The sequence below is a fragment of the Saccopteryx leptura genome, chromosome 1 (assembly GCF_036850995.1).
Source record: "Saccopteryx leptura isolate mSacLep1 chromosome 1, mSacLep1_pri_phased_curated, whole genome shotgun sequence".
Lineage (NCBI taxonomy): Eukaryota > Metazoa > Chordata > Mammalia > Chiroptera > Emballonuridae > Saccopteryx > Saccopteryx leptura.
Window position 1 is genome coordinate 248,436,166 of NC_089503.1, and position 12,345 is coordinate 248,448,510.

A 12,345-nucleotide genomic window follows, 5' to 3' on the forward strand; every position below is an offset into this window, starting at 1 on the left:
AGGATGGAAGAAACTTGCCTCCAGTTTTTCCAGGGAACATGGGGGGTAGTGTAAACAATCTAGCGCTACAGCTTAACAGCCTTTTGCAACCTAATCAGGCAAGTGAGGTGGGGGGTTGGGCAGACTGTCAGCTTACAGCCAATTTCCCACATCTCTGTCCCCCCAAAATCTAAACTCCAAAAACTCTGTTGGTTTTTTGGTTCCCAACAGGCACATATTTCTCAGGAATACCATAGAACGCACTGGAAATCTTTTAGGGTGCACCAATGCACCCTGGTGCACACTTTGAGAACCACTGCTCTAACCAATTGAGCTACTGGGCCAGGGCCCACTCCTTTTTTTTTTTTTTTTTTTACAGGGACAGAGAGAGAGAGTCAGAGAGAGTCAGATAGGGACAGACAGGAACAGAGAGAGATGAGAAACATCAATCATCAGGTTTTCATTGCAAGACCTTAGTTGTCCATTGATTGCTTTCTCATATATATGCCTTGACCACGGGCCTTCAGCAGACCAAGTAACCCCTTGCTCGAGCCAGCGACCTTGAGTCCAAGCTGGTGAGCTTTATGCTCAAGCCAGATGAGCCCGTGCTCAAGCTAGCGACCTCGGGGTCTTGAACCTGAGTCCTCCGTATCCCAGTCTGATGCTCTATCTACTGTGTCACCGCCTGGTCAGGCTGGGCCCACTCCTTTTTTTTTAATTTTTTTTATTTTTCTGAAGTTGGAAATGGGGAGGCAGTCAGACTCCCACATGCGCCTGATCGGGATCCACCCAGCACACCCACCAGGGGGCGATGCTCTGCCCATCTGGGGCGTCGCTCTGTTGCAACCAGAGCCATTCTAGTGCCTGAGGCAGAGGCCACAGAGCCATCCTCAGTGTCCGGGCCAACTTTGCTCCAATGGAGCCTTGGCTGCGGGAGGGGAAGAGAGAGACAGAGAAGAAGGAGAGGGGGAGAGGTGGAGAAGCAGATGGGCGCTTCTCCTGTGTGCCCTGGCCGGAAATCGAACCCGAGACTCCTGCACGTCAGGCCGACGCTCTACCACTTGAGCCAACAGGCCAGGGCTCTCACTCCTTTTTTTAAAACCACTGCACACATATCACTTCCCATGTCTAGAATTCTTAATATTTTCTTATTTTCTAAAGAATAAAGTTAGCCCTGGCCAGTGGCTCAGTGGATAGAGCATCAGCCCAGTGTATGGATGTCCTGGGTTCCATTCCTGGTCAGAGCACACAGGAGAAGTGACCATCTGCTTTTCTCTCCTTCCCTCTCCCACTTCTATTTCTCTTCCTATCCCACAAACAGTGGCTTGATTGGTTCAAGTATGGCCCTGGGCCTTGAGGATAGCTCAGTTGGAGCACATCAACCTCAGGCACTAAAAATAGCTCAGTACTTGAGCATCAGCCCCAGATGGGTTTGTTGGGTGGATCCTAATCAGGGAGCATGCGGGAGTCTCCCTCATTATCTCCCCTCTTTTCACCTAAAAAAAAAAAAAAAAAAAAAAAAAAAAAAAAAGAATAAAGTTTATCTTTGCAAGAATGCCATTCAGCCTGAACTGTGGTGGTGCAGTGGATAAGGCATTGACCTGGAGTGCTGACATGGCTGGTTTGAAACCCCAGGCTTGCCCAGTCAAGGCACATACAGGGAACAAAAAAAAAAAGGGCACATACGGGAAGCAACTACAAGTTGATGTTTCTCACTTCTCCCCCCTCATCCCTGCCTTTCTCCCTCTCTCTCTTTCCTCTCTAAAATCAATAAATAAAATCATTTAAAAAATGCCATTCAGGTCTGTGTACCTCATCTGACTGCCCATCACTGCCCTTAGGGATCCCTATTGTCCACCTAACCCCATGGTTCTCAACCTATGACACTGGGTGATGTATAGAGACATTTGTGGTTGTCACAACTGCGGATGCTCCTCATATCTTCTGGGTAGAAGTCATGGATGCTGCCCAACATTGTACAATGCTCGGGACAGCCCCTACCACGAAGAACCATCTAGCCCCTAATGTCAGTGGAGCCCAGGTTGAGAAATATTCCACAACATCAGTCTGGTCCTTGCTCTGCAAGCACACTGTACTTTTCTACATCAGATGCTGTTCTCAAGGCTCAGTTTAAGCCTCACTTTTTCTCGTAACTTCTTCGGTTGCTTTTTAAAAAAAAAGAATAAAAATATACATTGGATCTCATTGCCCCCTTTCATAAAACCCTTTAATGGTATCCTTTGTTCTTTGGAACTTTGTATGTGCAAAAGATCATAAACAACCTCAATGTCCATCACCAGAGGACTGGTTAAATCAGTTATAGTTCATCCAGACACCAGAACATCAACCAGCCAATTACATTGATGTACACAAAAGGAATGAAAAAAATTAAATTACAAAGCAGCTTGGAGGGTTACAAAATATCCCATGTATATAAAACTATCAGAAAAGATGTTACTAAAATGTTAAGAGTGGTTATTTATGTTAGGACTCAGTAACCCCCTGCCTGTGGGCTAAATGTGGCCCATGGCTTGTTTTTGTAAATAAAGTTTTATTGGAACACAGTCATGCTCATTCATTTACCAGTTGTTCAGAGCTGCTTTCACAGAGTTGAATACTTCTAACAGACATCACATGACCAGCAAAGCAGAAAATATTTGCCATCTGGTCCTTTACAAAAGAATTTTGCTGACCCCCAATCTAGCTGATGGAATTTGGGGTAATTTTAAGAAAAAAATCTGTTTACATTTTTAATATATTTGTCCATTGAAACAAGCCTCATTTCAATTTTTGTTTCATCTTGTTTGTTTTTTTAGGTGAGAATGAAATGGCAGTTTTAACTCGGGAGGATGATTTGTATTATGGCAGCTTAGGAATCCTGACAAATTTCCTGATCAAAGTAGGTAAAATCAAAGTTAGGGTTATCGCTGGGTTTGTCAGGTTAACAGTCTTGTTCTCAAACTTTCAGTACTGTTTCTGAAGGCTAGAAATTGCTCCAGCTATTAAAATAGTAACCATATTTTTAATAGTAGTAGTAATAATAGTTTTAGTTAATATTAAATTATTAACATTAATTTAATAATTATAGTCATAATAATAATTTTAATAGTTATTAAAATAACAGCAATTACAGCTAAAAGTTACTGAGCACTTAGAATATGGCAGGTACTGGTCTAACTATCTTCTGTTACCCCATTTAACCCTATCGTCTTAAAAAGTAGACCAATTATATTGTCCACATTGGACAGATGGACAAACTGAGGTAAAGTCATTTGTCCAAGGTTACAGAGGTAGTGAGTAGTGACACTGAAAGTATCTCACATTATCATATACATCATGCATATTTAATTATATTTCATCCTCAGAACAACCCTTGTGAAAGAGTCAATGTCATACAACATTTTACAGGGAGAAAACTTAAGTTAAAGTTTCTCTCTTTTAAGGTTCCATTAGCAAACTGAGCCAGAAGAGTCCCCGAGCTGTGCTGATTGCTACTTCATTGTTTTTCCTGTTAGATCTACAGCCACGTATTTCCTGAAAGTTGCCTGACAATGGAATTAGGACAGGATCTCTGGGGGTGGGTCATCAGCATGAGAATTGACTCTTTGAAGTCTTAACCCTGACATTCTGATGACCATTGTTTTCTGAGAGAGATTTTGTAGCTTTACAGACTCTCCAAAGAGGTCCATGACCTACCTGTAAATAAATTTCCTGAGTATCCTTTCTGATATAAAACACAGTTTTTATTATTAATTTAAACACTGAGGGATGAATGAAACTGATAAGTAGGTGTCTCAACAAAGTGTATCATGACTTTACTTTTTTTGTGTTTGATCTATCTTCTTTAAACCTAAATCCTAAGACAAAATTTAAATCCTCAAAAAAGAATTAGAATGACCTGATTTCAAAAATCACTTTTTTTTTTTTTTTTTTTAGTTTGCACACCAAAACATCTGGTCCCAAGAGGCAGCCCTGATGTTCACCAACCTGGGAATGCTTGAAATTCTGACCCCACTTCCCGATCCGGTTTTTCCAGCTTTTGATTTCCAGAAGTGTCCTGTGAATATCCAGGCAGTCCTCATGGACACCAAACTCCAAGTTGACGCCTGCAAAGTATGTGATCGTAACTGTTTAGCTCCATGTTCAAGACATTATTTTTTTATTTTTATTTATTTATTTATTTATTTTATTTTTTACAGGGACAGAGAGAGGGATAGACAAGGACAGACAGACAGGAACAGAGAGAGATGAGAAGTATCAATCATCAGTTTTTCATTGTGAGACCTTAGTTGTTCACTGATTGCTTTCTCATATGTGCCTTGACCACGGGCTTCAGCAGACTGAGTAACCCTTTGCTCGAGCCAGCGACCTTGGGTCCAAGCTGGTGAGCTTTTGCTCAAACCAGATGAGCCTGCGCTCAAGCTGGCGACCTCGGGGTCTCGAACCTGGTCCTCCGCATCCCAGTCCGACTCTCCATCCACTGCGCCACCGTCTGGTCAGGCAAGACATTCCTTTTTTAAAAAAAATCAAATCCCAGAGACCCAGAGTGGCCATCTGTGGCCAGCAACCACATGTAGAACTCCAAGTAGGGTTGGTTGCCTGATAAAACATAGGATTCCCAGTTAATTTGAACTTCACATAAGCAACTGAATTTGGTAACCAGTCACCACTTCCCCAAAGGCTGGTAAATCTTGTGCAATTTTCTCTGTTCTTTCAAACTGTAAGGCCAAAGGATGCCGCCATCGTGGCCGTTCACATGCAGGTTCTTTTTTTTTTTTTTTTTTCACATGCAGGTTCTTATTGGATTCCGGCCAACGGTAAAGAAACAGCAGAGACAGAGGATGGTGGGCCATTCTGTTTATTGGTGTTTCACCAAGACAGGCAAGCCACAAGAGAAGTCAAGGGAGATGCAGAAACTAGCTTTTTCCCTGGAGGGCAAGGGATCAGGGAGGAAAAAAGAAATCCTACCACACCTCTCAGGGGTGGGGACAGAATTTCTCTTCCCCTTCTGCTCTTTCCTTTCAAAACTTTCTGACCTGACATCCTCTCCTCCAGCAAATATTAGCAAAACAATGGCCCTTCCCAAATAGGAAAGTAATTTGCAATTTCACAGATCACAGATACCTGGCACTGCCCAGCCCCCAATGCAAACTAGAAGCCAGAAAACATAAAAATCATATTTTACAAACTTATTTGACCAATACAAAGAGAAACACATTTCACTTTTAGTAGATGCACTTTGTAACAAGGAAGTCAACCTACCATCAAAATGGTTCAGAAGAGAAAAGTAAGTGAAAGGCCCACAAGGATTCAAGTGAACAGTTATAGCTCCACAGAAACTTATCTGGAGAGTCTCCTGTTGGTCAAATAAGTTTGTAAATGCTGGAATCCATGGGAGTCCAAAAAGACTAGGGTAACAGGCTTTATTGAAAGGAAAAAAGGAACCCTGCCGGGCACTTCTCCTGGGGAGAAGAGCACTGGTTAAAGACTATGAGGCGAATTTTAGAGGGCTTGGGAGAGCCTGAGGAGATACTGAGTCAGAAGTTCTGGTATGTTCCCTTTTACGGTTTTACAATTTCAGCTTTCTGGAACGCTCCTCCTTAGGGCGGTTGATCAGCTTTCTGGAACTTTTCTGCCTCAGGGGCGATTGCCTAGTAAGTAAAGGTGAGGTCAGGCAGCCAGGCAGAACAACCAAAGGGCAGTTGGAATTTCTGGTAAATTCATATATCTATCATTTCTCAACTCTGTGGTATGATTAAGAGGTGGGAGAAGGAGAGGGTATGGGGTTCAGGAAGGAGGTTTGTCTCAGACTGGCCATCTTCTGGAGCTACTTCCTGCTGTTATACCTATTGGGGGCCCCTTCGTGAACCTCCCCTTGGGGCACTTGGAGTAGGGGTTGTAAAAGCATTTGATTGTAGGTAATCCTGGAGATTTCCCTCATTCGAGCCTGCTGGAACTTGATAAAGAAAGAGGCAAGCATTAAAATTAGGCACAGCCTGACCTACGGTGGCGCAGTGGGTAAAAGCATCGACCTGGAACACTGAGGTAGCGGGTTTGAAACCCCAGGCTTCCCTGGTCAAGGCACATATGGGAGTTGATGCTTTCTGCTCCTCCCTCCCTTCTCTCTTTGTCTCTCTGTCTCTCTCTCTGTCTTCTCTCTCTAAAATGAATAAATAAAGTCTAAAAAAATTTTTTTAAAAATTAGGCACAAAATTAGGCTTGGTCTTATAATTGGTGTTAGCATCAAAAACATGGGGTTTTTCCAATTTTCTGAGTGGTGAAGGTCTGCATGCGGTTCTGTAACAAACTAGTGAACAAACGTAAGAAGCAGGGTTCAAAAGTTAGAAAAATAAATAGAGTGAGTGCACCAATGAAAGGCAATAGTCAAGACACCCAGTTTGTGCGAAACCATTGATTCCATGACTCGGTTTGTTTTTTATGAATTTGCTGGGCTTCAGAGAGAGAGAGTGGAATAAGACAGGGCAGTGGCCAGTTCCCCTGCCCCTAGACCTATTTTTATAGAAAATTTTAAAGCAACAAGAAGAGTTACCTGTATAACTCATTTGGTCCTTAGATTGACGAGTAGTGTACTAGGAACTGGAAGAGGCTCCTGGGGTGGGATTAAGTTGATATTTGGGGTGAGATAGATTAGGGTACAGGTTTTTTTTTTTTTAATTTATTCATTTTTAGAGAGGGGAGTGAGAGGTAGGGGGAGGAGCAGGAAGCATCAACTCCTATATGTGCCTTGACCAGGCAAGCCCAGGGTTTTGAACCAGTGACCTCAGTGTTCCAGGTCAACGCTTTATCCACTGCGCCACCACAGGTCAGGCAGGGTACAGGTTTTTGTCCAATTAGTAGAGAGACACATATAGGTGTTGGTCCCACACGAGTAGAAAGCCCCTGATTGGGTGAGGCAGGTTGAGAGGTGAATAGAGAATAGAAGGACAAGGGGTCAGTTTTGTTTCTCTGTTTCTGAGCTCCAGATGGTCAGGGTGGAGGAAAGAGCTGCCCCTAGTTTCCATTTTCCCAAAGCCTGATTAAAAGAGTCCTTATTCACCATATGTAGACCAACCAGCTTCCGGTTTGTGGTTGGAGTAAGGCATGCTGTTTTTTCTACTTTAGCAGCAGTGGGAGTTGTCAGGATCACAGTGTGTGGACCTGTCCAGGTGAAAGTCAGTCCTTGGGTGCTATAGTGCTGGAAGCGCCTCTTGGACAGTTTTGTTTTTTTAATTTAATTTAATTTTTTTTTTTTTTTTTTTTTTTACAGAGATAGAGAGTCAGAGTGAGGGATAGACAGGGACAGACAGACAAGAACAGGGAGATGAGAAGCATCAATTATTAGTTTTTCATTGCGCATTGCGACACCTTAGTTGTTCATTGATTGCTTTCTCATATGTGCCTTGACCATGGGCCTTCAGCAGACCGAGTAACCCCTTGCTCGAGCCAGTGACCTTGGGTCCAAGCTGGTGAGCTTTGTTCAAACCAGATGAGCCCGCGCTCAAACTGGCAACCTCGGGGTCTCGAACCTGGGTCTTCCGCATCCCAGTCTGACGCTCTATCCACTGCACCACCACCTGATCAGGCTCTTGGACGGTTTTGAACAGTTTGCTGAGTAACCTGTAAATCCTGCAAGTACTTAGGAAAAGGGTGGTTACGTTTCTACACTTTGTAGTTAGAGTTTAAGTCCTAGTGACCACTGCTTCTAGCTGGAATTAGCAGCAGGTCCCAGCCTACAATAGGCATGGGGCATTGAGACAAGAGGAATAAAGGAGATACTATACATTAAATCAGGGGTCCCCAGCCTGACCAGGCAGTGGCACAGTGAATAGAGCATCGGACTGGGATGTGGAGGACCCAGGTTCGAGACCTCGAGGTCGCCAGATTGAGTGTGGGCTCATCTGGTTTGAGCAAAAGCCCACCAGCTTGAACCCAAGGTCACTGGCTCCAAGCAAGGGGTTACTTGGTCTGCTGAAGGCCCGCAGTCAAGGCACATATGAGAAAGCAATCAATGAACAACTAAGATGTTGTAACGTGTAACGAAAAACTAATAATTGATGCTTCTTATCTCTCTCCGTTCCTGTCTGTCTGTCCCTATTTATCCTTCTCTCTGACTCACTGTCTCTGTAAAAAATAAATAAATAAAATTAAAAAAAAATTGAATCAGGGGTCCCCAAACTACAGCCCGTGGGCTGCATGCAGCCCCCTGACGCCATTTATCCGGCCCCCGCCGCACTTCCGGAAGGGGCACCTCTTTCATTGGTGGTCAGTGAGAGGAGCATAGTTCCCATTGAAATACTGGTCAGTTTGTTGACTTAAATTTACTTCTTCTTTATTTTAAATATTGTATTTGTTCCCGTTTTGTTTTTTACTTTAAAATAAGATATGTGCAGGCTTGACCTGTGGTGGCACAGTGGATAAAGCGTCGACCTGGAATGCTGAGGTTGCCAGTTCAAAACCCTGGCGTTGCCCAATCAAAGCACATATGGGAGTTGAAGCTTCCTGCTCCTCCCCCCTTCTCTCTCTTTCTCTCTCTCTCCCCTCTAAAATGAATAAATAAATAAAAATAATTTAAAATAAGATATGTGCAGTGTGCATAGGGATTTGTCCATAGTTTTTTTTATAGTCCGGCCCTCCACCGGTCTGAGAGACAGTGAACTGGCCCCCTGTGTAAAAAATTTGGGGACCCCTGCATTAAATAAAGCAGCAAAATCAGACTGTCAATACCTACAGTAGAGATCTTTGAGGGATAAATAAAATTCAAATATCCAGGCAAGGCATAGTAGATGGCCCTTGTGTTCACAAGAAATGAGATCAGTTTATCTGCTACTTGGAAGAAACACCTTAGGCCCGTGAACAATGTCCTTGAGCCTTCAGTGGCAATTCCCAGCATGCTGGGCAAGATCAGGTCACAGGTAGCTAGAGCAGGGTTAGAAGAGACTGAACCCTTCCCTCCATGGAGCAAGGGGGCAGCTTACTTTCTCGTGTCCCTTTTCCACAGCACAGACGTGTCAACCGTGGGGCTGGGAAGCCTGGCACGCTTCAGTTCAATGACCTTTCTTTCTACTCTTGAAGTAGGGCCGTGATGGAATCCTATGAAGCCCTTTAGGGTGCTGGAGCCTTTAAGAGCATATGCCAAAAGCTGGTATTTCCTGACTTCTTTTGGGCCTTATTTGCCTTTTCTGTTATTTCCTTGGCCATATAGACCTTAAAAGCCATGCTCAGAAGATCTCACTGAGGGGCTTGACTAAGAGAGCGAAATTGGGAATCCAGTGTTTATTTTTTTATTTTTTATTTTTTCTGAAGCTGGATTCGGGGAGAGACAGTCAGACAGACTCCCGCATGCGCCCGACCGGGATCCACCCGGCACGCCCACCAGGGGCGATGCTCTGCCCACCAGGGGGCGATGCTCTGCCCCTCCGGGGGGCGTCGCTCTGCCGCGACCAGAGCCACTCTAGCGCCTGGGGCAGAGGCCAAGGAGCCATCCCCAGCGCCCGGGCCATCTTTGCTCCAATGGAGCCTTGGCTGCGGGAGGGGAAGAGAGAGACAGGAAGGAGGGGGCGGGGGTGGAGAAGCAAATGGGCGCTTCTCCTATGTGCCCTGGCAGGGAATCGAACCCGGGTCCCCCGCACGCCAGGCCGACGCTCTACCGCTGAGCCAACCAGTCAGGGCCGGGAATCCAGTGTTTAAAGAAGCCTATTAGACTGAGGAAAGAAAGGATCTGACTTGCAGTTGTAGGTGGCTGGAGACTGCGGAGGGTCTGAGTTTGATCTAGGGTGAGATCTCAGGTGGTGGAGGTTAAGGCAATGCCCAGATAGACTACGGACTAGAAGTGAAGTTGAGCCTTAATAGAGAAGAGAGGATATCCTTTCATGGTGAGAAAATTAAGAAGGGTGGCAGTGTATCTCCTTGAGGCAGGCAGGGAGGGGCTGCAGAGGAGTAGGTTATCTACATATTGTAAGAGAGCACTAGTTTCAAGATAGCATGCTGCTAAATCCTGAGCTAGTGCCTGCCCAAACAGGTTTGGGCTATTTCTGAACCCCTGGGGTAAGACAGTCCATGTAAGTTGCTGGCTGCATTAGTGTCCAGGTAAAGGCAAACAGAAAGTGAGAGTCAGGGTGAGAGAGTAGGGATTACTGGATGGAGGGGAACTACCACCTCATTGATTAGGCATAAGTCTTGTACAAGGTGATAAGCCCCTGAAGGTTTTCGAACAGGAAGGATGGGGGTATTGCAGGGAGAGTCAATGGGGATGAGTAAGCCTTGATTTAAGACAGGGGTTGGGAAACTTTTTGGCTGAGAGAGCCATGAACACCACATATTTTAAAATGTAATTTCGTGAGAGCCATACAACAACCCGTGTACGTTACACATTATCCAATAAAAAGTTGGTGTTGTCCTGGAGGACAGCTGTGATTGGCTCCAGCCACTTGCAACCATGAACATGAACGGTAGAAAATGAATGGATTGTAATACATGAGAATGTTTTATATTTTTAACGTTATTATTATTATTTTTTTTTTTCATTTTTCTGAAGCTGGAAACAGGGAGAGACAGTCAGACAGACTCTCGCATGCGCCCGACCGGGATCCACCCGGCACGCCCACCATGGGGTGACGCTCTGCCCACCAGGGGGCGATGCTCTGCCCATCCTGGGCATCGCCATGTTGCAACCAGAGCCACTCTAGCGCCTGAGGCAGAGGCCACAGAGCCATCCCCAGTGCCCGGGCCATCCTTGCTCCAATGGAGCCTCGGCTGCGGGAGGGGAAGAGAGAGACAGAGAGGAAAGCGCGGCGGAGGGGTGGAGAAGCAAATGGGCGCTTCTCCTGTGTGCCCTGGCCGGGAATCGACCCTGGGTCCTCCGCACGCTAGGTTATTATTATTTTTAAAGAAGTGGTAGCAGCTGCTTAAAGAATGGCTCTGAGGGTGTAACAGCCAAGGCTGGGGCCAGGTCTGCTCAGGGAGGTGACAGTCTGCAGAGGAGATACACGCCAGACACTGGCTGGGGAACCACTAGTGACCACAGCAGTTAACAAGGTCAACAATGGCAGAAGGGAAGGTTCCTGAGCAATCTCTCCTTCCCAACCCCCACACTGCCAATCCCTCTCCTCACCCTCTCACCGGGGAGCTATAATTACACTGGGTGGGCTGAGCGGGAGAACGTTATTATTTTTTTAATTAAAGATTTGTCTGTGAGCTAGATGCAGCAATCAAAAGAGCCACATCTGGCTTGTGAGCCATAGGTTCCTGACCCCTGATTGAAGAGGTGGGTAATTATTGGTTTAAGGCCTTAGAAACAGACACAGTTACACATTAAACAAAGACTTCACATACAAATTATAAATTAAGAAATTTAAATGAGCACGCTTTACTTGTTTCAATTAAAATTATACTAGAGATATTTTCTGACAAACAAAGAGACAAAACAGATTACTCATTCACACAGCTCAATAGACAACTGTGCTTTTTTAAGCTTTTCGAGATGGCAGGCAGTTCTCAGCATAGATGGGAGGAAGAGAGGAAGCAGACAGATGGACAGTGTGAACAGCTGGATGGAAAGAAGAGGGTCAGAATCTGCAGGAGGAGAAAGAGGAGGTTAAAGTGCTGGTGGTGATGCCACGTGGTCAGAGGAGTCAAAAAGATTAGGAGCTCTGACCCTGGCCAGTTGGCTCAGTAGTAGAGCATCGGCCTGGCGTGCAGGAGTCCTGGGTTTGATTCCCGGCCAGGGCACACAGGAGAAGCACCCATCTGCTTCTCCACCCCTCCCCCTCTCCTTCCTCTCTGTCTCTCTCCTCCCCTCTCGCAGCCGAGGCTCCATTGGAGCAAAGATGGCCCAGGCGCTGAGGATGGCTCTGTGGCCTCTGCCTCAGGTGCTAGAGTGGCTCTGGTTGCAACAGAGTGACGCCCCGGATGGGCAGAGCATTGCCCCCTGGTGGGCGTGCCAGGTGGATCCCGGTTGGGCACATGCGGGAGTCTGTCTGACTGCCTCCCCATTTCTGGCTTCGGAAAAATACAAAAAAAAAAAAAAAAAAAAAGATTAGGAGTTCTGAAGAGAGGGGAGAGGATGAGGGGGAGAAGGGCATAGCTGTAGCCGAGGCCGGTGGGGTGGGAGGATGGGTAAGATACAGCTGAAGCTGATGAGGAGGGGGAAATGGGTCAAAGAAGAAAAAAGAGAAAGAGCCACCTGTCTGTAAGGAGGGAAGAGGGGTTTAAGAACACAGTGGAGAAGGGAGGGGCCCCTGGCCAGCAGGGGAGGAGAAAGAGAGGATGGTATTTGCAGGTGAATGAGAAAGAGGATTCAGCAAAGAGAGGGGAGGGGCTTTCTGGAGGGAAGAGACTCAAGTGGAAGGAATTTGCAGAGGGACCAAA

General features: G+C 45.7%; 1 protein-coding gene across 1 annotated transcript in view; it reads left to right on the forward strand.

Annotated features, from left to right (window-relative positions):
• Window positions 1–12,345, forward strand: part of CATSPERD (cation channel sperm associated auxiliary subunit delta) — an 80,632-nt gene that overhangs the window by 41,042 nt on the left and 27,245 nt on the right. The window contains 2 exon segments of the mRNA XM_066360201.1: window positions 2,796–2,878; window positions 3,916–4,092. Coding sequence (XP_066216298.1) covers window positions 2,796–2,878; window positions 3,916–4,092 — 260 coding nt within the window.